The sequence below is a fragment of the Rhea americana genome, unplaced genomic scaffold (genome assembly GCF_003343005.1).
Source record: "Rhea americana isolate MKP2758 unplaced genomic scaffold, rheAme1 scaffold_246, whole genome shotgun sequence".
Classification (NCBI taxonomy): Eukaryota; Metazoa; Chordata; class Aves; order Rheiformes; family Rheidae; genus Rhea; species Rhea americana.
Window position 1 is genome coordinate 66694 of NW_028186364.1, and position 23182 is coordinate 89875.

The window sequence follows — 23182 nt, forward strand, 5'->3', positions numbered from 1 at the left end:
GCACGCGGCTCGCCGCGGCGGGAGGCGAGCGAAGGCAGGGAGAAACACCCCGACGGGTTCCTGCCGCGAGCTTTCCAGCAGCCGTGAGCAAAACCAGCTGTTTTGTGCCCGGCGGAGCGAACGCAGCCTGGCTTCCCRCAGGCGCGCGTTGCACATCCCCAAACTCCTCCCGCTCCGGCAGCCGGCCCCGGCTCCCCTCCCCGCACGCTCCTGCGCCCCGGCCGCGGCGCGGGCGCCCCGGCCGGCAGAGGCTGCGCGCCGCTGGGGTGGGGTGTTTTTCTTTCGTCAAGGAAAATGTTTTCTTGTTCCTTCTGACGAAGGGCGGGCGAGGCGGCGGAGCCGTGCGGCGCGCACAGCAGCTTTTGGACCGTGTCAGGTGTCATGCATTTAAAGACGCGCTCGTGCCAAAGCCTTCCCGGCGTATCGCTGCGCCGCTCGGCCGCGCGGCCCTTCGCTGCCTTGGCTCTCGCAGCCTGGCCCACGGAAATAACGTGCTCTCTCTCCAGTTCAATAGCTCGCTTTTCCTTTCCTGACTCTTTTCTTATTGTTTTTTTTAAAGCATGTGTAGTGCAAACCAAATCACTTACCTCCCGCTGGAGAGCATCCAGCCTGTGTTGGGCTTGGAAAAACTCCCTGCTTTATTTTTTATTGCGAATGACCGGAGGACGGAGCGACTCAATGGGACGAGGCGGCTTCCAAGCCCACGGTGCCTCCAGCCCACCCACAGGCGCCGGCTGCTTTCCCGGCCCTTGCGCGGCGCAAGCCCGTGGCCCGCCGCGGCTCTGCCCCGAGGCTCGCTGGTGCCGGCCAGCGAGCGCCCGCACCTCCCGCGGCGCCCCGCGCCCCGAGCGGGTGCGTTTTTACTGCTGTGTTTAAACAAGTTCTCCGTTTTACTGACCTTCAACCGCAATCACGGATCCCCCGCGGATCAAATATATTGACCTAAAAAATAATTAGCATTGCAGTGAACGGGTGCTCTGCCTGCCTGCCTGCCAGCCCATAATTAATATTTAACGAACGGGGCCGTAAACCAGCGGCAGGCGTGCGAACAGGCCCCCAGCTGCGCGCGGGGGGAAGCACCCGGAGCTGCGGCGCTCGCGGCGCAGCCGCAGCATTTCCGAACACGGGCCGCGCCAGCGCGCTTGGACACACGGCTTCGAGGCGAGGGGGGAGAAGGTGCAGAGATTACGGCGGTTGTGCCAGGGGCGGCCGGCGCGCCGTGAGCCAGCGGCCGAAGGGGCGCGGGATGCAGGCTAGCGCGAGCCCGGGGCGGCGCGGCGCGGCCCGGCGGCCCGGCGCTCCAGGGAGAGCAAGGAGACGTTTCTTGTCATGCTTCTCATACTGTAAAACTGTGAGTTTCTTTTCTTTTCCAGCGCTTTCATTTTGTGCCAGGGGTTTTTAACACGTCTACTCGCCGAGGGCCAGCATTGTGGCACTTGCACGTTTACACGGGCAGCGTGCTCTGCGCTGGTGCCAGGGTTCCCACGCCGTGCCCAGCTTGGGCCCCGCTCTGCTCCATGGAGCAAAACCGCGTCGGCTCCGCTCTCCCGCCGACACCAGCGCTTGGTCCCGGTGCCAGCTCCTGGGGTGGTGAAAAGCAACCCAGCCAGCCCTTTCCTGGAAGGAGAGGTTGCCATGTAACTGCTGCACTGCTCCGAGGGGGACACGCGGCAGCCGGGCTGCAAGGGCCGGCGGCACGGACAAGAGCGGTGCGCCCGCCCCAGCGCTGCGTGCCAGCGTGCCCGGATGCTCCCGTGAGCCCAGYGGGAGGGCTGCGCACGCCGGGGCGCTCGCTGGGGCCCGGGGCGAGCTCACGACACGGCCTCGCCTCTCCAGACGGAAAAAAAAATGACTTCTCCGTGCAATTTCTGCCGGCCGTACAGGAAAAGCCTGCCCAGACTTATTGGCCCTGCAGGAGGAGTGGACCCATGACATCATGCAATAACTTTTATTGGGCCCGGCGGGCCCCGGCGCCCACGCCATTAACTAGCAAACGTCTGCAACGTGCTTTCAAAGATGAAAATGTTACATGGCRGCTAATTATGATTAATTATCATTTCATAAAGCAGGACATCGCAGGCATGAAAGAGCCTCTTCGTAGCCCTGTTGCACACACTTTATCCATCACGTATAACTCCAGATGTTTCCATTTTATTTTTATTAATCCACTGCCTGGAGACAGCAGGTAGCGCTGGAGCCTCCCGTCCTGGCRCTGCACACCCCAGCAAGACGGTGCRTGCAGAAACGGGGTAGAAAGGACCCAATTTTCCCATGGGAGATGGAGACGGAGGCCCTCGGCCAGGGGCTCATCCCCCTCAGCCTGGCAGCCCTTCCCTGGGGGGCAGAGGCAGGTGAAATCATCCTCCCGGATTAGACAAGCGCATCGATGAGCTAAGCCCTTGTCCAACTTCCCTGCGCTGCAGTCGGAGCAGGTTGACTTGATTTTGCACCCTGGGTGCGGCGAAACTGCAGCGTGAGCCAAAGGAGATRGATTATTCTGAGCTGCTTCTCCCTTTCGTGCTGGGCACACGGCTGCGTGCGCCCGTGTGTCACCGTGGACCGGGGCCAGGCCCGGACCCAGCGAGGTGCCGGGACGGCGCAGCCCGCGGCCGCCGCGGGCAGGCACCGGTTCCCGCAGTTCGGGGTTGCTGAAACGAGCAGGAGCATCCCACAAAAACCCCGGAGCAGGGCAGGAGCGGGTCTGGGTAAAGCACAAGTGGGAGAAGAAAGGGAGAGAGAAAGGGGGAAATGGATGAAGCTAGAGCCAGGTAGGGAAAACAAATAAATAGCTGATTCAGGATTTTGTTCCCTTTTATTTAGCAGAAGCTGTATTTTTACAGCTGCAGTCCTTTCGAACAGGACTGGTTTCCCCCCTTAAAGAAGTCCCAGTAAAATAACGTTTCATGAAAATGAGCGTTCGTCTTCTGCACCCCAAAGATGGAAAAATAACGAAACCAAGAGGGCCGCGGGAGCGCCCGCAGGAGCACGCGCGGCGGGAGACGGAGCGCCGTCAGGAAAGCAGCCACGGCCTCTGCCTGGGTTTTTCCCAGCCGTCTTCTCCTGCACTGAAGCACGTGCAAATTATTGAGCAGTTCCGTCAAGGGGACCCTGGGGCGGATGTCGGCCCCGCTGGGCCCGGGAGAGGGGGCACAGGAGGTGCCGTGGCCGCTCGCGAGCCGCCTAACCGAATCGGTTCAAAACGGTTTACATTAACAATATTGAAATCTCTCGYGCAGACGCGGTCTGAGGGCGCTGCCGAGGGAGCGGGGGCGACCGGCGCACGGGGGTTTCGGCGCTCGGGGAGGGCTGGGAGCAGCCCCGGCCCCGGCCCGGCCACCTCCGTCCCCCCCCCCGCGCGGCGCCGGCAGCCCCAGCCTGGCCGAAGCGCCCGTCCCGGTGCACGCTGAGCCAGGGCCGGGGACCTCTGGTGACCTGCCAAGCGCTTGTAGCATCGGGAACAATCCCACGCTAGGGCTCCCTGCTCCCTTTCTTTAATTTTCTCTAATTTTGTTTTATTTTCGTTCATTTTTTTTTCACGCTGCAGCTTTTCTTTCACTGCTGTTCCAGTGAAAGCGCTTCAGGAAATTCCGATCAAATCCAGCCGTGCAGCAGCCCTGCCCCTGCTCCCCTAGGCAGGGAAAGGCAAAGTGCTTAATTCTTATTAATAACAACCACGGGTCAATTATTATGAGAAGGAAAAAAACAGCAGAGCGCTTTGGCATCACATGTTTTTTAAGCTTCTGAAAATAAACGTTCTTTGCAAACCGATCTGTTTGCAGCTTGTGTGCTCGGAGCTGGCACAGAAAACGTTGCTCAAGGAAAGGTATATTTATAGAGGGTATTTATTTTAAATAAACAGGCACTTAAAGCAGAGCTGCTGCTCCAAAGCACGGCAGCCTCCGCTCCGGGCACCAAGGGCGCTCGCCCCTCCGGGAGCGAACGCGTTCCCGTTGCTGCCGGAAAGCGCCGCGGCCGCGGGGCTCCGGGTGACCGCGGGGCCGGGGCAGCCGCGGGGCTCCGGGCGGCCGTGGGCTCCGGATGGGCAATGCCACCTCCGTGCACCCACCCCGGGGGTCGGCGAGGCACTGGGGGCCGAGCTGCCCGCAGGAGCCGAGCCCGGCGCGCGCACGGTTTTTGTTAGAGGAAATCCCGTTCCTGCGAGAAACGTGACAACCGCCCTCGGCTCACGGCTCCGCGTTTTCCACCGTTCCCCTTCTCCCCCCTTTTTGTCTCTCTTGCACGTGGAAAATAACACCAAGCCCTTCAGGGAAGTTTGGGACATGGGGGTCACCGAGACGAACGGGTCCTCGGCAGCCTTTGACAGCCCCCGCTGGGCGCCCCACGGCTACGGAGCGGGYGGCGTTGGGCGCGTTTACCGTGCGTCTCCCGTGGCACCCCGGGAGCCGTCGCCGCCGTTTCGGGGGCGCGGGGAAACGAGACGGCTCCTCGGAGCGCCCGGCAGGACGAGGGGCTCCGGCGCCCGCCCCGCGCTCACTGTCGCTTTGTCCGCAGGGGCGGCGCGGGCCAGGATGCTGCCGGACGCCGTCGCGCTGCTGCTGCTGCTGCTGCTGGCCGGCCTCCGCTCGGCGGCGGGAGGAGGAGCGGCGGGATACGCGCAGGTGAAATACCTGCAGCCCATGGTGAAAGGCCCCCTGGGCCCCCCCTTCCGGGAAGGCAAAGGGCAGTACCTAGGTAAGGGGCGCTCGCGGCGCGATGCTTTGGGAAGGGTGCCGGCGGCGCGGGGGAGCTGCAAGCGCCCTAACGACGCGCCAGCAGCCCGAGCCAGCTGGTCCCGCGCCCGCCGGACGGCCGAAGTCCTCTTGCCCGCGGAGAGCAGCACGAGAGCGCCTCATCTAGCGAGTCCTTTCCCCCGGCCAGGGAGCATCCCGTCGCGATCCCCTCCGCCCGTTGCAGAGGGCCAGGGGCTGCCGCGGTCCTCGGCGAGCGGCCACGCGGGAGCCACGGCGCTCCCCGCCACCGGCCCCGGCGAGCTGACGACGATTTTCTGCGCGCGCCGCCCTTCCTCCCTCTTCATCATCAGACCCGTGTCCTGGTGAGCGCCAGCTGCCGTCCCCGCCTGAGCTGCCTGAGCCCCTCCGTAAGGGCCCCCCGCGCGCCCCTCACAGCCCCCAGATCAGCAGCAAGGGCTTTTTGGGGTGCCTTTCTCTGCAAATCAACCCCCCCCCCAGAAAAAGAAGCCAAGGGGCTATCAGCAAAAACAGAGTGGTGCAGCAGAGCAGAGAGGCTTTTGGTCGGGCTGGCGACGGCCGGCCCCCTTCCTCCGGGCCACCCCAGCCTCACGCATCGCCCTCGTGGGGCTCAGGAGCCCCGGAGCCTGGCGCTGGCTCCCTGCAAGGCGCCCGCTGCCTCTGCCTCTCGCTGCCGTTAAATCTGAGCTTTCCCCGCTAGGCTTTTTCCACTCCACCTATTCCATTTTCCCTGTCTGTGTTTCACACCAGCTGGGAAAAGAAAGACAGCCAGCGCCAGAGCCGAAAGACTCGGTACAGCGAGAGGCGAGCGAGAGAAAGCGGTTCCCTCCCCTCCGGGGGACTGGAGGCCCCACACGTGTTGAATCAAGCCCCTCCGAGCGCCTCGTGCCGCGCGGAGGGGCAGAGGCGCGAGGCCGCCGGCCGGACTGGACCGCAGCTCCGAGCGGAGCCCTTCCCGACCGCCTGCCCAGCCCGGCCTTCCTGCTCCGCCGGGGCGCAGGTGCCGGCGGGAGCCATCAACGCTTTGCACCTGCGGGGTCATTAGTACGTGTTAATTAAACACCCGCCTGGAGGACCTGCTCCCCTCAGCTTTGGGTCCTAGTAGGTGGCGAGTGTTTAGTGCCCCCCAGGGGTGATTCTCCAGCGCTTCCCGGCTGATCCACGAGGCCCCTCTTTCCCYGGGAGCCCCGGCAGCTCCCTGGGGATTTTGTCCGTGGCCCAGTGCAGCAGCAGCGCAATTCGGACAGGGGGACGGATGTGAGGTCCAACTTTTTTCCCTGGTACCAAACACAGCAGCCCCCAAACCCTTCCTGGAAACACCTCGGAGCCCTGCAGCGCAAGCGGCAGAGGTCTCTGATTTGGGATCCTGGCTGGCACAGCCCAGGGGCAGCGATCCCAGAGCCTCCTTGGGGAAGCCTGAGCTGGCCATGGGGACCAGGGCTTGTGCAATCCGCGCGGCTGCAAACCGTGCCTCCCCGTGCCCGCTCGGCCACCCGCCCCGGGCCCCGGGACGAGCAGGTCCCTCCGCGGCCCTGGGGCTCGCGGGCTGCCCCAGGCTCAGCCTCCAGCCCCCCGGCAGCGGCTCTGCCCGTGCCCCTGCGCCAGGGACGCCCGGATCCAGCAGCAGCCCRGCACCGAGCGGCCGCTGCGAGCGGCGGCGCAGCCTCCTGCGGCAGGGAAAAGCCTCTGGAGCCTTCTCCATGGGTTAGCTCAGTTGTCAGAGAGTTGGACCCTCCAGGGAGCCGAAATCTTGGCTCTGGAGCAGAAACTGGAGAAGGCTAGGCTGCCGGTGGCTGATTTACTGCTCGGCTGAATGGCTTATCAGGAGTTCAGCTCAGCACATGTGTCAGAAAACACACAGCAAAACCTGGAGCTGAAGCATGCTAAGATCCCCCCCGGCTCCCTGCCCCCTTCCCAGCTGTTGTAAAGCTGTTCGCTGAATCCCGGCCAGAGACAAAACCTTCCAGCACGGCCTCACCAAAAAGGAACGGTTTAGCTGCTGATGGGACTGGATTCAAGTATCTCCCTGCTGCTTTTCCGTCACTTTTCTCCTTCCTCCTGTGCATTCGAGTTGCTYGTGCTGCCCCTGAGCAGAGTTGCCGGCTGACAGCAGCGGAGGAGGCGGGTGCCAGCTTGCTCTGCCCTGCGCAAGGCGCTGTACAAACACCAGGCCGGCRCCTCCGAGGAGCGCCTGCCGCCGGGGCCCACGGCCCTGCTGCCCCTCGGATCCCACCGGGTTCCCATCTCTGCTTAACCTCTAATTTGGCCAGGAAAACCCCTCCCGGCCCTCTGCCCCGCGCGGGTGGCTCGGCTGCCCCGGCYGCCGCGGCGCGGGGCCGAGCGGGCGGCGGGGCCGGCGGGGAGCTGTGCGGGGGCTCCGGCGCTGCCCGCCTGGCCCCCAACGCCAGGTCCCAGCCCCGCGCCCCAGCCAGGGCTGCGGGCGCTTTCCCCGGCCGGCTGGTGCCATCTAGTGAGAGCGACAGGGCTGGTTTCCTTAGGGTGCCAGGCGGCTTTTCCGACCCCCAGACAGACTCCCGGACCGCCGGGAGGCAGCTCTGGGGTGGGAGGTGGCCGCGGGGCGGCCTGGCGGCGTTGCTGCGCGCTCCTGCATGGCCTGACTTCTTCTTTCCAAAAGCTGCGGAAAGGCAGGGATGTTTCCTCCAGCGCTGCGCCCGAGCCCACGCAGGTCCTGAGCAAACACGGCACCGGTGACAACGTCCCTCCTGTCTGTCTGCAGGACCACAGGGCTGCTAGCACGCACGGCCCTCACCGCCCCGTGCCTTAGTTTCCCCGCTGCATTTCCCCCTGCCTGAGCTCCAATTTTCTGTGAAGTGTTTTGAGGCTGTTGGGAAGTGGCACCCCCGTCACAGCCCTTTACAGCTTCTGTCCCCCGCAGAGAGCATAAGAGAGGCAGAGCAGCGAGCCGCGGCGGYCTGTCCAGCCGCGCGTCCCTGCCGGAGCGCTGGCTCCGGTCCTGCCCTTCGAGCTTTGCCAGTCCGTCTCAGCAGAGCAGGGATGCTAAAAGCATTTAAGCAGATTTTTGTGCAGTTGGGTTTTACTTTGACTTGGTTGAAAATATATCCAAAAGGCAATTTCAAAAACGGGGACSGGCATCTGGAGAGAGCAGTGTGAGCTCTCTGCACTTTCCTGTCGCACCTTCTCATCCCTGCCAACACTTCCCCATAGACACAGGTCTGAGCGTAAGAGCATTAATGGTTCTTCTGTTCATTAAGGCTGCACAAAGGCCCTGTATTAGCAGCTTCACAGGCGGGCAGTGTGCAGCCGGGAGCCAGGTAAAGCCGCTCGCTGCGTGCTCAGGGCTCAYCGGAGGCGCAGGAAACCCCGCGTTTCCGCGAGCACGTGCAAGGCAGCCCGGGGGGTGCAGCTCGCACAGGGCCATCGCTGTTGGCTGTGCACACTGCGCTCTTTGTGCCGGGAGCCACCCGGACCGCGCAGGAGCAGCGGGCTTGCACCRCCCGGCCTCGCGTGCTGCCGCGGTCCGCGGGGCGCCCAGGCCATCCCYGCACCCTGGTAGCTCCTGCAGAGTTGCTAAGGGCTCCATTTTAAATTGCAAAGGAYTCAGTTTTCAAGGGAAAATGCCATGGGCAGTTTTAAAGGGAAAATATTCCTGACCTGCCAACACACAAGCAGCCCTTTCACAGCAGAAGCAGAGCACCACCCTGCTCCCATGCCTGCCCTCCCTCCCTGCTCCTGGCTTTCCTCAGCAGGGAAATGGTGGGCTGCAGCAGCCCCAGCTCAGGAGGCTGATGGCAAATTACAGGTGACATCCAGGGCAGTGATTTATGGGCTCTCTCTGCCTCTGGTGAGTGGGTAGGTTCCCTTCCTGATGCATTATAAAGGGTAGTCCCTAGAGCAGAGGTCTTGGCTGCAAAGGTAGATGATTGCTTTTCATCTTCCCAAGCTCTGGCTGGCTCAGCAGAGAGCCAGAGCCCAACTCCAGCTTTCAAGGCTGCTCTCCCCAAGAGGCAGTTGCAGGTAGGCAGTGGGGAATGCCTCGCTGGCTGCTGCCGGCGTCCCCAGAGCGGGTGCTCTCCTGCAAGTCCTGCTGCTTTTAAAGAATCTACAGAAACTAGAGAGACTGAGTAAGCCCTGAGATCTTGGTGAGGCTCCTGCTTGCTGCATGTAACCAGGATGCCTCCAGATCCTGGCCAAGATGCTCCCCTGGCTCCTGCTAATGGGAAAATGTTGTTTGCCACCTCTGCGTTTCTTCCTGCAGTCCACTCCCTTCCCTCTTCCAGCCTGTTAAATGGCAGCTCCATTCATCCATGCATGCAGGCAGCAACAGGGTAAGAAATGAGATGACGCTGGTCCCACGCACTGCTTGTATCAGCCTGTGAAGCTCACTGTCACAAGACAGTGCTTGGCAGGGAGCTCAGCGGTGCTGGAATGAACTCGGCTGGGTTTTGCCATGGAGCAGCCAGCTTCTCTTTCCTCCAGTGTCATCTGGCTGCATCARCCAGGCCCACTGCTGGCTGCTTGTGGCTGGGAACCACTTCCCATCTTACTGGATTATTCTTCTGCCAGCCAGTATGCGCTACCTTGCTTCTCCTCCAGGCGCGTGGAGGTCCTTATCAGGACAAACACAGCACTGGATGGACCACAGGCTCTGTCTGCGAGTGTCCACATTCCTCAGTAGGTTAAAAGCTCYGCAGTGCCAAGGCAAGAGCTTGCTGAGGCCGTGCCTGCCCTTCCCCTTCCCGCTGCCCCAGTGGCTCTCTGCTTTAGCAGCTGTGCTCATGCTTCGAGGGGAACACACAGCCCCATGCTGCTGCTGCTGCTGCGAAATGCAGAGCTCTGCGAGACATGCGCCTGTGGTAAGACACGGTCTTTTGAAATTGGATAGCACTGAGGCTGCCATGTCCCACCTTCTCTTTGCTAACGTCCCCGGTTTGGTTTTCCCGTCTGCTTTTTTGGCCGCCTGCAAGTTGGCAGCTCACGTCTGGCGTTTCTCTTTGGTGTGTCGTGTGTGTGTGCTTTTCCCTTCCTTCATGGGCTCAGCAGTAGATCCTTGTTCTGATTCCATACAAAATGACCTAGAAAACTAATTCTTTTCAAACCATTGCAAGAAGAAAAAAGTAGGAGGGAGAAAACACATTGAAATCATTTTCCAGAGAAAAATTCCAGAATTCAAACCCCCAGAAATCTTCTTCAGTGCAACACTGCACATCTCTCTTGCTTTCTTTCACACACCATTTTCTGGAGTGAGGGGGCAGGAGGAGGTTTGCAGAAATCCAGTGGCAATATCATGACAGACAAGTATTTCCTTAATTAAGAAAGCCAAGTGACCTCTATTAAAGCAGAGGATGTGGGCCAGGCTTTGATATGTAGATAAGCTCTGAAAACATTTCCATTACCAAAAGAAAAACAAGTAGGCACCATGCTTGGAAACAGCCTGGCAGAGCTGCCTCTTACAGGCAGGACAGGGCTGCTGCTGCTGCCTCCGTTGTTCTTTTCAYATCTCTAATCTCCCCCAATCTTTTCCAAAGGCCCCAGCTGGGCAAAACCCCAGGCTCAAGGACCCCAGGCCCCACGGCCGCTGCTCCCCGAGGACCCCCAGCCTCCTCCTGCAGCGCRAAGCCTCGTGCAAGGGGCTGGTTCTGCTCACATCCCAGCTGCTCCTGGCAACTCATCTTTACGGATCTGTCCTCTACTCGTGTGTTTTACGTTGGGCAAATTTGGTTAAAGCTTACCTGAGATGTCAAAGTACTTTCTTCAGCCATTCACGTTTCTCATTGTAGTTCTGTGTACATGCAGTTGCCAAGTGTTTCCTTCATTTCAAAATTCCCGATAGGGTTTGTCGGATTTATTCTTTTTCACTCATTCCTGGTGTCGCGTGGGAAGCAACACCCCGTCTAGGCTAGCCTTGAAGCGTTATTTATGCTCATGTCTGTGCCTTTAGTCCTGAGCTGTGGTGGGCATGTAATCCGGCTCTCCTCTGTTTTGTCTCTCAGCCCATTAGTTTCTTTCTTACATCCGTTTGCAAAAGACCTCTATAAATTCTTTAAATGTCAAGTGGTTATGGCCTACTCCCAGCTGGGCTGATTCATTCCTGGATGGAACTAAGGTTGCATTTTCCTCACAACTATTGGCTTTTCCTACATCCTCAGGAGKTTTTTTTAAATATTTTTGTCTACCTTGCTAGACTCAGCAGCTAAGCCAGAAATAGAAATCATGTCTTATCTGATAAACTAATCACTGCCTCTTCTCTTTACTACAAATCCARGAGTTTTCTTTTCATTTTTCTTTTTAACTTAAAAGGAAAAAATCATACGTAGGTCTCTGGAGGCCATGGACTGAAGGGATGGGGTAGAGGGATCATCTTGAATCTTGGCTCTCTGTACCACCATCCTCTTGGATCAGCCCAGGTCCAGGTGGAAATGACTGAATCCCACGGTGCTTCTGTGGCCACTGGAAAGTGAGGCAGGGGGATGAATCCAGCTCCTGAAACACAGCAGGGTCATCCCAGAACAACATCATCGGAGCAGACAGTAATTGCTGGTCTTGTTGACACTCTCTAGGGAGGGACAGAAAGAATAAGGCTTGAATTAGCATCTTGGGCACTGGCCAGTGTCTTGCTTCAAGACAGTCCCTCAGCAGGCTGTTGATGTGGCAGCGTAGGAAGCCACTGTGACACCATTTAAATAAAACCATTTCTAGTGAAGGGCAGTCTGTAAGTTCAGACCCAGCCAAGAGAAAGGTCCTGCTCTCAGCGTGGGCCATGGGCTTCCTGTAATGTAACTATTAGCCCTTGGCCTGTTCAGCGATCGCTCTGAGCCCCAGCAYAGGTTTTGACCTGTCCTCGGTTTAGTGCGCGTTATTGCAAAATGAAAGCGTTGCTGGCTGGAAATATTAGAACGACACGGTGCAGCCATGCTGGTTGGTGGGAGGAATGTGCATGGGACAGCAATGTGTCCTAGCTCCTGCTGAAAGGTACCAAGAGCCTTCCCACCATGGAAATCAAGAGGCAGGTGGTACTGAAACCCATGGCCTAAAAATGAGCAAAAACAACAATTACCATCTGCATTTTTCTAGAGCATCCRTTCTCGTGTTTGGTGCTGCTTCTTTCCGCTTTTCGTAGCAGGTTCAGCAGATTCCTGTGGCTTTCTCTGCTCTCCTCGTCCCATCCGACCGAGACACGGCCCCTCGCTTCCCGCGTGTTAGAGCAAACGCTGCGTGACAGCTCTGGCGCTGGTCCCRGGCCCTGGGCGAGGGTTCGCTTTTTGGCATGCTCGAGTTCGGTCTCGTTTTGAAGCCAGGCCCCTATCTAACAGCGACCAAAGCGACTGCAAAACGTTGGTAGCGAGGCTGGAYGCCGTCGCCCCGACGGCTGCGTGCCTCCGTCCGCCGCGGGCCCAGTAAAGCCCTGTGCTCTCCTTCTCTTCGCAGACATGCCGCCCATGCTGCCAATGGACCTCAAAGGGGAGCCCGGACCGCCAGGGAAGCCAGGCCCACGCGGGCCCCCCGGCCCCCCCGGCTACCCAGGAAAGCCGGGCATGGGGAAACCAGGAATGCACGGCCAGCCCGGGCCCGCCGGGCCCCCCGGCTTCTCGGGGATTGGGAAACCAGGCATCCCGGGACTCCCAGGAAAAGCGGGTATGAAAGGGATGCCCGGAGCCAAAGGCGAACCCGGCATGAGAGGAGAGCAAGGGCCCCGGGGACTGCCAGGCCCGCCGGGACTGCCGGGGCCAGCCGGCATCTCGGTCAAYGGGAAACCGGGCCCCCAGGGCGGTCCCGGCCTGCCGGGCTTCCGGGGCGAGCCGGGCCCGAAGGGGGAGCCCGGTCCCCGCGGAGAGCGAGGCCTGAAGGGTGAAAACGGAGTGGGGAAGCCGGGCCTGCCGGGGCCGCGGGGCAACGGGGGCCCTCCCGGCCCCGCGGGGCCCCCAGGGCCCGCCGGCGTCGGGAAGCCCGGCCTCGACGGCCTGCCGGGCGCTCCGGGGGAGAAGGGCGACATGGGCCCGCCGGGCGGGCCCGGGCTCAACGGGGAGCCGGGCCCCATGGGGCCCCGGGGCCCCCCCGGCGTCGACGGGATCGGCGTTCCCGGCGCAGCGGGGGTGCCGGGGATGCAGGGCCCCGCGGGGCCCAAGGGAGAACCCGGGATCCGCGGGCTCCCCGGCTTGCCCGGGCCGACGGGCTACGGGAAGCCGGGCTTGCCCGGCCTGAAAGGGGACCGYGGGCAGCCTGGGGCGCCCGGCGCCATCGGCGACAAGGGGGAACCCGGCGTCGACGGGGAGCCGGGGGAGCCGGGCCCCGCGGGCGTCGTCGGGGCGCCGGGCCCGCCGGGCTCCATGGGCCTGCCGGGCAAACACGGGCTGCCGGGCTCCAAAGGCGACGCGGGGCCGAGCGGGCCCCCGGGAATGCCGGGCATGCGCGGCGACCAGGGCCCCAACGGCTTCGCGGGGAAGCCGGGGGTGCCGGGAGAAAGGGGCCTGCCCGGGTCGCAGGGACCCCCCGGCCCAGCGGGCCCGAAAGGAGAGCCGGGTTTCATCGGCCTTCCAGGGGTGCCGGGATTAACGGGCGGCCCCGGGCCGAAAGGGGACGGTGGGATCCCGGGGCAGCCCGGCCTGAGGGGCCCCTCGGGTATCCCCGGCTTGCAGGGACCTGCTGGCCCCATGGGGCCGCAGGGGCTCCCGGGGCTGAAAGGGGAGCCCGGCCTGCCCGGCGCTCCCGGCGAGGGCAAGACCGGCGAGCCTGGCGTGGCCGGACCCATCGGCCCRCCGGGAATGCCGGGAACGCCGGGGCTGAACGGGCCGCCGGGTCCCCCGGGGCCGCCGGGGCCGCCGGGGGCGCCCGGGGTGTTCGACGAGACGGGCATCGCGGGGCTGCACTTGCCGGACGGAGGCGTGGAGGGGGCCGTGCTGGGGAACGGCAAGCCCGGGAAGCCGCAGTACGGCCGAGGAGAGCTCTCCGCCCGGATAGCGCCCGCCTTCACCGCCATCCTCACCTCTCCCTTCCCGGCGTCCGGCATGCCGGTCAAGTTTGACCGGACTTTGTATAACGGGCACAACGGCTACAACCCCGTCACCGGGATATTCACCTGTCCCATATCCGGCATCTATTACTTTGCCTACCACGTGCACGTCAAAGGGACTAACGTCTGGGTGGCGCTTTATAAGAACAACGTGCCCGCCACCTACACTTACGACGAGTACAAAAAAGGCTACCTGGACCAAGCCTCGGGCAGCGCCGTGCTCGAACTCAAGGAGAACGACCAAGTCTGGGTACAAATGCCCTCGGACCAAGCCAACGGGCTGTACTCCACAGAATACATCCACTCCTCCTTCTCTGGGTTCCTGCTTTGCCCCACATAACGGCTGTTGGGCACGTTTCCTTTTTACCCACTCTAGCCATAAACTGTCTTTTTTTGATAAAAAAAATTAAAATAAAATTAATACAAAAAGAACAATCACTGGGAAGAAGGTGCAAGCCGTTGTCGCGGGACCTTGCTTCGTGCTGTTTGATCCATGAGTCAAGAGGGTAATCAGAAAGGAGACATTTTTCTTTCTTTCTTTCTTTTCTAGGGGAGGGGAGAAGGGAGGGAGGGGAGTGACTTTCTCAGCAAAGTGTATTTGAAGTAAATTTTACCCTAGTGACTGCACATCAAACACAGGAACGGGCTTGGGATGGCAAGGATCTGGCTATGCAGAAAATTGCTCTGTGAGCCAGAGAAGGTAGTCTGGGAGAACAGATCTTTTTGGTCTGCAATCAAGTGCCCTTGTTTCCCATTTGGAGTACTTCTTAAATAAATTCAGCTGTTGTAACGGATAGTCTATTTGCTAACGAACGCAGGGGTCCTAGGCACTTAATACAAATATATACAGCAACAGAGATCCATGATGGATTGAAAAATTTCCTTCCCAAACCATCATATGCCCAAGTTTCAGTCTTACTGATACCTATTTTTTTTAGATTGTACTTTGAGGCAGTCTCTCTGATTGATTCCAGATTCAATCTGGTTGGATTTATAATCATAAGAAGTGAAACACTTTGCATAAGCACCTTTTTATAATAAGTAAATATTATTTTTAACACTCCCCCCAGCATCCTTAGGAATAAAAACATCCAGGCATTGGTATCTGGGAGGATGACAGACGGCCTATTCCAACGCCCTTCAGGGAAGTTGGGACCCCTGTGATGAACTATGATCCTCTATCTTGTGTTAATTCATCCACTGGCAAGTTCAAGGGCTCGTGCTATTCTGTACATTTCTTTGCAGCCCACAGACTTGCTTGGCCTTGTGACATGTTACTCTCTGACAACACAAGGACGGCACTGCACGCTGCCTTATGGTGCTTCTAGCCTGGTTCAATGGAAGGTTTAGTTATGCTTTCTTGAAAGTGCCGCTTATGGACAACTTGCTTTTAATGTCTCACTATTTCAGGATGTGTATACTTCTGCATTGGTATTTCCCCCTTCTTTGGGGRCCTTTTAATTAAGCAAAAATAGTGTTCATTCTAACTTTCCATTCAGCCATTTTACAACGGTGCTATTGTCTACTTAACAATGTTATTTACAAGTATAGTGCAATATGTATCTGTAAAAGYGCACCATTCCAGGTGCCCATCTGTGACTTAGGTTAAAAAAATCACATTTGTCTGTTGTTACCACTTTGTCTCACTAATGCTTGAAATGTCATCAATCTGAGTACGAGCTGCAAGATTCTGGGAAAAGGTATGCACAGATACTGACCACTTGGCTGCTCTGTCCTCTGCTAAAGGGAGCAACTGAACCCTGTTGCTTTGCAGATTTTCTCATGGTAAAATAGTAACTGACACTTGCACTTACAGTTAAGCGATTCTTCTTATCCCAGGCAAGTAGAATGCTGCTGAAGTTAACCCACAGGTATTATACTGAGTGTTCCTCTTCAAAGACATACCCCTGGGAAAACAGCAACAATTTGGTCACCAGCTGAGCAACTTTTACCTTAAATCTCCGTAATGCCTATAACATGGCCAAAGAAAAGAAACATAGCAAGAATGGGACTTGGGATTATTCTCCAGATTGACTGTAGAAGATATTTAAACATGTTTTCTTTTTCTGTGTGTTTTTTTTTTTTTTTTTTTTTTCTTCTTCAAGCCTATCTTGTCTTTGTGCCGCTTGCCATCCAGGGCTTCCTCTTAAACACATACCTATCCCTGAAATTAAGAAACACAAAAAAGGAAACTGAAAGGCAGCACTTCAGCCACTGCCCTTTAGGGGCTCGTGTCCCTCACCCTGGGCTGATTTTATTTGATGAAATGGAACTTTTACACGTCGAAACACAGGCCCAGGGTTTCCCATTGCACTGGTCGTTTTTAATTCCTGAAGGCAGCGGGGCTCAGAGCCATTCGGGTTTTGACTGTAATCAGTTATTTCCCAGCAGGAAAAAGAGCTGTACAAAAACTAAAAGTGGAAGCTCAAATGTTTTCTTCAAGCCCAGAYTGGGAGGAGGGTTGTAGGATGAGGCTGGCGTCTCCTTCATCTAAGAGTTTTTCCTGCGGAGAACAGGAATGAACTCAAGCTGGTAACACACAAGACCCTTCAGAGCAACAGTGTCTCTCGACTTTCACCACGTAACGCTGCCAGCGGCCGGGCGGTAACGCGTGCACGCTACCTGCAGTAGATAAGGAGCTTCCACATACTCAAAGATAATCTCTAGGGTGGAAGTTTAATGCTGTTACTCAACAAATCGATTTATTTATACTGTGTTCTAACCTACATTCAGTCTCTTTTTGTTCTGTTTTATTCCAAACTTCTGGTTCTGGCTGGCAAAAAGCAACAACAAAAATACTCACCATAACCAAACAGAGGCATTAACTCGTTCAGTGCTGTAGACACTGTTTTGCAATTTCACTTTCCCTTCATGTGCAGAGCGTAAACCATAATCAACCTTCTGCAGCTATATAACCTGTTACATTTACACAGCAATTGAAAGGCAAAGATATTACACGCACATAGAGTTAGGCTAGAAAAACGATGCACAGGATGAGGGAGGCTGTTCACTAAACTGGACATTGTCAGGAAGTTTTTTTTTCTGGAGTACTGAGTATGTGATATTTGCCAGCAGAAAGGATTATTTTCTGTCGTGTGTGTGAGCGCATGGGATTTTGGTTTCAAACACAATAATAAAAAAAGGTTGGGTTGGATGAAGTATGTCTATTTTTAATTATGAAAACTGCATTACAGTGTGCATTTTTATATACAAATTCTTACTATTTTTTTTAAATTTGCCTCTAGTATCTTCATTTCTAACCTAGTATATAGAGGTTTTTAGTTTTGTAAATACTTATTACATGCACTGTCATAGTAAAAGTTGGTTTAAAATGCACTCTTTTTGTGATCAGAAACTGGCCTTCTCTTCAGAACTAAAAATACAGTACTTGATTGTATTGACAAAACATCAATAAAACTTCTTGTATAAAACGCGGTCTCAGCTGTGTCTCTGTCCTGTCACTAACTGGCCTGCAGTAGCATCCAGAGACGGCACCAGGCACCGGTCTCCTCGGGCTCTGCAGTCCCRAGCTCTCCTGCTGTCCTGCCAGCTTGTGCCTGTCAGGTCTGACCGTGCCAGTGAGAACTGCGAAGATTTCATGTTGCTAGTAACACCCTTCATATGGATGTCTGACACTATTTTCTTCTCAAATCCAGCTCRTTTGTCCCCTCACTCCAGCAGGTTAGCCTGCTAATTAATATTCTTACTTGAAAAAGCTGAAACAAATTTCACCTTTACTGTTGCCAATGCAAMTGCAGCTATGATCACACACAGACAGATCCCGTCTCTAACGCCTCCTGACAGAAGACAGCATAAACGTTGTACCAYGCTGGACGAAGACACCACCACTGCGCAGGACTGCTCTAGGAGAGGCCACGCTCACCCTGCTCAGAGCACCCCAGAAACTCACCGCTGCTTCACGAAGAGCTGGAAGCGAYGCCTGCTCACTCTGCCGAGCCCCTGCCGTCTCAGACAACCGTGACACAGCTGCTTCATTTCTTGTAGGTAACGAGCACTATGCCCTGCCTCCTTAACGCAGGAAATCTGAACACTGCAGAACAGGCTCTAGAGAAATCACATTTCACGAGTTCTCTATAGACGTTTTCCCAATGAGGTTCCAAGTTCAGCTTCAGCTGAATGATGACTTTTTTAGACCAGCTAGGAAAGACCTGGTAGAAATAAATATAAGGACATCTATTTGCTCTGAAGCCTGAGCAGCTATTTTTTCCAACTCAAGAGGCTAAGGTCAGATGTTCCCCATGTCAGTATCATGACTAAAGCCCAGAAACACAACTTCATGACTCAAAAGAAAACACAAGAGCAGTGGCTAATTAACAAAGATAGCTAAGTGATTTATTTCTTTCCAAGAACGTGAGATCTGAATGTTAGTGAACAGTTAAATTCTGGCCTAAAATGAGCTGTATTTTTTAACAGGAAATATGTTCATTGTTCTTAAATGCCACACGTTAAAAATTTTAAAGCTGCTTTAAAAGGAGAATTTCTTCTTTTAAATAACTCTGTCAAAAAATGTTGACATCTCTGTCAAAGCAATTTGAAAAAAAATGACATTTTACAACTTAGATCTGCAGCACAATCCATAAATATACAGTAGACCATAATTCCACGTGTTCACAAGACAAGATACCCATATTTATACAAGGAAAACCCATTAAAGCATCACACAGAAGACTGGTACTTGAAGGGAGTACAGGAAAAACTGGAATGATCCTATTACAACCGGATTTTCTACATGTGCATGCAGCCTGACACACACACTAACCAAGTGCTAATGTCAACAGGGAGCAAACTCCATCAGAGCAGAAGATTTACTTCCCAGGTCCACAGAAGCATTAGAGAGATTATAGAGAATCACACTGTCACATTCAAATTTATAAACATTTCCATATGATGACTATTTGCCTTTTTTGTTGTTTTTTAATTATTAGAGACCCTTTAATCCTTTTTAGACATGCTTCTGGCTGTAAACAAGCCCAGGCCATTCCCCCTCTGACCAGCTCCATCAGGCAAAGGTTTTAAACTTAAATTCGTGCAATAGAGCTTTCTTGGAAATCTGGCCACTTCTACCAGCTTCAAAAGTAGAAATTCTTTTAAACTCTGACAGGCTGCCCGTACTGAAACTTGCCTTTCCCATTATTTTCAGAAGATTCTTACCAAGCACAATTTTAAAGCTGAGAGAGGCAACTCCTGTTTCTAGCTGAAGTCATTTTTGTCACTGACAGCAGCAGAATCAAGAATTTAACCCTTGTGTAATACTAGGTTTCACAACGTATCTGCACACACAGATTTAAACAGCAATCTTACTTGGGGCTCTGGATATACACAGGACAGGATTAAGAATGCAGGATGCAAGGATTAGGAAACAAAAAGAAATGGCAGGAGCAGCTGCAGCAGGGTGAAAGTCGGCCAGGTAAGGAAACACAAAATGTAATAAATCAGGATGATGTCAAGTTTCTGCCTTCTTCCAACAGCAACGAGCCAACTGGGATTCTACCTACATGGACCAAAGGCATTTCTTAAAATGCCACTAGAAATGCAAAGAAATCCCTCTCCAATCTCTGGCACTTTTCATTCTGCCTTTAATGAACTGAATCTTTGTATGAGGTCTATCTTCCAGCATCCTTACTCTATAACATAGGTGGTAATTGGTACCACCATATAGGATGTACTCCAGGCTCTCCAGTGATATGCCTTTCTATAYAGATTCCCATCTATACCCTTTAGCTGGTCAGCTGAACACGAACTACTGTTTTAAGAGGGGTATGGAACGGAACACATCAAAGTCACTGCAGGACAGATCACTAACAACTGAAATGAAGGCTGTGTATATGAAAGTAGAGGAAATCAAACAAGAAGTCAGTGGATTCAGACACCCACCCGAATCACAGTAATTATAATGATAGTGGCATAGTGGCAGGACAAAGCAGAAATATTATGAAGATAATATTATGAAGAACTAGATGCTGCTGTAAACATCAGTGGAGAATCACTCTGTTCTCCAAGGCGTCACATGCATCCACTTCCCAGCTAAAATGTAACCCAACGGTATGTCCCACWTCTTCAAAGTCTGCTCTTGCTTCCAGCTCACAAGTCACATCAGCAGATGTCTTTCTCAGGTGGAGGCTCACTGGCATCTGTAGATGGTGCGGATCCACCACAAACTTTCCAACCAGAAAAGCAGAGGTAACCACCTGCTTTACTTTCAGAAAACACCTTCCCTTCGAGGCTCAGAGCCGCTGGCAGTAGAGTTCATACAAGCTATTTGCCAGCTTCTCTGTCTCTTGAAAAGCTTCACAGCTCTGCTCCCAACTTGGGGGTATCTGTTCTTCCCCATAGTAAGCCCCTGCAATGGCTCCTGCCATGGTAGCAATGGTGTCTGTGTCTCCACCCAGAGAGATACAGTAGATGATGGTCCTTTGCAGGTTGCTGTAGTGATCAGGAATATCTGGGTCAGCTTCCATACAGCGCAAGAAGGAGTAAATTGCAGTAGGGACAGACCGCAGAGCAGCAATGCCATTGCCTGTTAACAAAACCAATCATCTTCAGTGCTTTTCCACAGAAGCTCCTTTCCCTTTTATCTGCAACTTCCTATTGCCRGTCACTTTCAGTATTAGTATTACTGATTTTTTACAGGACAAGATGCAAAAGCAAGCTTGCATCTCTCAGAAAAGAGCTCTTTCCTCCTACTCCTAGCTCCCCAGTGCAATTCTTATCACAGAGAACAACTCCCAGCTATGCCAGTATAAGCTCAAATATGCATCTACTCATTCCTGTCTAACATGAAGATCTGATAACATTCCAAGATCTCTTGTCTTGATGGCTAAGAACGTTATTCAAAATGTTTTTTCTTAGCAAGACAGTTTTTCACAGCAGTACAGAGGAGGGAGTCACTTGACCAGAATTCAGAGAATTGACTGGTGTGGAGATGCAGCCTTTACAGCATAGCCAGAGCCTGGTAGGCTGCAGTGGTGAACATGGTGATTTGGAGAAGGACACACAAACCAGTTTATTGAGTTGGTCCTGTCTCTGGCTCTTATCCTAATACTTGTAGTTAGAAAGGTACTTACCTAGTTCAAACAATACATCTGCTTTGGGAACACTGCTGAGCTCCAAAAATTCCTTTATCTTCTTTAGACGCCTTGAAAATGGTAAATCCTCAAATCCTAGCCTGGAAACAAGAGTACAATGAAGAAAAGTGAATGCAAAGAGACAGAAGTAATGGTACACAGAGGAGTTAGTGCCCCTTACAGCTACTTACGCTCGGGCATCAGTAAGAGACCTATCATCCGCTTCTACATCTTCCATGTGGCTAATAAGCTGCTCAAGGAAACTCTCCTTGCTAAGTTCTCCCTGCAGAGCCAGATGCACTGCCAGGGCCTGCAGAATGGCTCCATTGTAGCCTAGGGAGTTGGCATGGGTTAGCTCAGCACTGAGCTTTGCAAACTGAAAGAAAACACATTATTAGCAAACCTAACTGAGAGATCATGGTGGGACTTGCCTATTAGCAGGGACTCCCAAAGCCAAGAAATCCAAACCCCAAAAAGATACCTTTTTAACATCCTGGACATCAGAATAAACCAGTGGAATGCCTGCCACYCTCATGGCACCGCCATTTCCATAGGAGCCTTTTCCATTAAACTGTGCTCTTGCTGGTTCAAACACATCACTGCACTTGGGGCTCAGGAGTTTCTTAAACACATTGACAACAGCCATCCCATAACCCCTGTTGGGTTCCTTCTTGTACTCCTCAGCAAACCTGGCATGGACAAGGCAGCAGCAGTTACACAGGTAAGAAGAAAGATACTATGGCTATTTGGTTTGTTATTGAAATTTGTAACAAGATTTTATAAAGCCACACTGTGATACAGTGAATAAACGGCACATGGACAAATCAGTGACTGTCAGGGCCTATCTGATTAGGTTCTATAGGGAAAGAATCCTGCTCCCAAAGAYTGGTGCGAAAGGGCAAAAGGGCGTACAAACATCACCTTTCACAACCCACTTGTTTCCCTTTCAACTTTGCTTTGAAACAGAAACAAACTGGAAACATTTTCCAGGGTCACAACCACAGAGAAACTCTTTTGTTAAAGTTCAATGCAAGTGTTTTCTAAACAAATAAATATTCTCCCTTAAGTGGAAACAAATGTTATAACTGCTGTGGATCCAAAAGGGAAATGGATCATAAATGAACTGAAGCTGACCTCACTAATATCCACTAAGTAAACTAAGGGAAGTATAAACACAAATAGCAACAAATAAACATGAAGAGAAATTTCTAAGTGTTATTCCACAAAGGCAAAGAAACATACATGCTTGCAATACAGAATGGTAAAACACTATGCGCTACCCCACTTCATTGCAAAGCAGATTCCGAACCCCCATTAAAGCTAATGACACTGCTTGTTCCAAGACAGTCAAAGTACACTCTAAGTTACAGAATCAACTATCACTTCTTTTATTTTTTTCTACGCAAACTCACAATGACTTTGCCTTAGCCCCTACCYGCTTCCACTGGCAATTAAAGTGATTGCTTAATTTTAAGAAAGTTTTGCCATCGCTAGTAAACATCAACACCCTGGCCTCCAAAGCTGGCTGCAGTTCTTACCTCTTGGCCATATCAACTTCATCAAATTCTCGCTTGGCGAGCAGGGACTGTACCACAGACCTGCTCATGGCTGTGTCATCCGTGTACGAAAGTGTTTCTAAAACAGAACATCAAAGCACAACATGATCAWTCAGGAATGAACTCTCCTGCGCTTCTCAACTCTCAGCACTTCCTTATTCTCCAAGAATTAATTATCCGCATTGCTGGAGTTAAAACATTAGTAGATTTCCAGCACTTTGAGCTCTTCACTCACCACGATCAACGAATTGCAAAGGCATAACTGAGAATAACAAGGCACACARCAAGAGAGATGCATTCACAGAAAGAATATGACACAAAGTGTTTTAGGATTAATAAAAGCCAAGGGAAAATCTTGAAATCCAGGAGTTCCAGAGGTTGAAATCTCTGAGGTGTATACAGAGACGTTTCTCTCTCAGGGTGCTGACAACATATGCTGACAGGCAGAGAGAAAAGAAAGCACAYTGAATTTCTGGACAAGGATGCAACAAAATCGAGTGCCTTCTGCTGGTAGGGTTTACAGGAGTTCTGCTCAGCTGAGAACCATGCTCTCCCCAACGTGARCCCATCATCACTTGTTAAGTTAAATAGCTCTTCTCCTGCCTCTCCCGCTCTGCTCCTTATCCGTTACTGGCACATCGCATCCTCTGGATGCTCCTGCGCTAGGACGCCCGAGCTCTCAGCACAGGATTCCCGCCCCGCTTCCACCTGAGCAGGAGAAGCGCTGGTTGCGCGTGGAAAACCCCCCGCAGCCGTGTCACCCCCCAGCTGCAGCCGCGTCCCCCACAGCAGCGGGCGACTGGGGACCCCARGGCGCTCCCGGGGTGCGGGGCGCCCTCGCCA

The 23182-nt window shown here is 54.2% G+C and overlaps 2 protein-coding genes across 2 annotated transcripts in view; one reads left to right on the forward strand and one right to left on the reverse strand.

The window, feature by feature from the left end:
* COL8A2 (collagen type VIII alpha 2 chain) overlaps nucleotides 1–14253 on the forward strand; it is a 37768-nt gene extending 23515 nt beyond the window's left edge. The window contains exons 2-3 of the mRNA XM_085306695.1: nucleotides 4513–4692; nucleotides 12117–14253. Of these exons, the coding sequence (XP_085162821.1) occupies nucleotides 4530–4692; nucleotides 12117–14038 (2085 nt within the window). The 5' untranslated portion in view covers nucleotides 4513–4529 and the 3' untranslated portion in view covers nucleotides 14039–14253. The remainder of the gene's footprint in view (nucleotides 1–4512; nucleotides 4693–12116) is intronic.
* A 3773-nt stretch (nucleotides 14254–18026) lies between these two features.
* Nucleotides 18027–23045, reverse strand: ADPRS (ADP-ribosylserine hydrolase). The gene is made up of 5 exons (XM_085306697.1): nucleotides 22322–23045; nucleotides 21265–21472; nucleotides 20975–21159; nucleotides 20784–20884; nucleotides 18027–20236 (listed from the first exon to the last, which is right to left on the reverse strand). The coding sequence occupies exons 1-5, from the start codon at nucleotides 22387–22389 to the stop codon at nucleotides 19944–19946; spliced, it is 855 nt and encodes a 284-aa protein (XP_085162823.1). The 5' UTR covers nucleotides 22390–23045; the 3' UTR covers nucleotides 18027–19943.
* Between the last annotated feature and the right edge of the window lie 137 nt (nucleotides 23046–23182).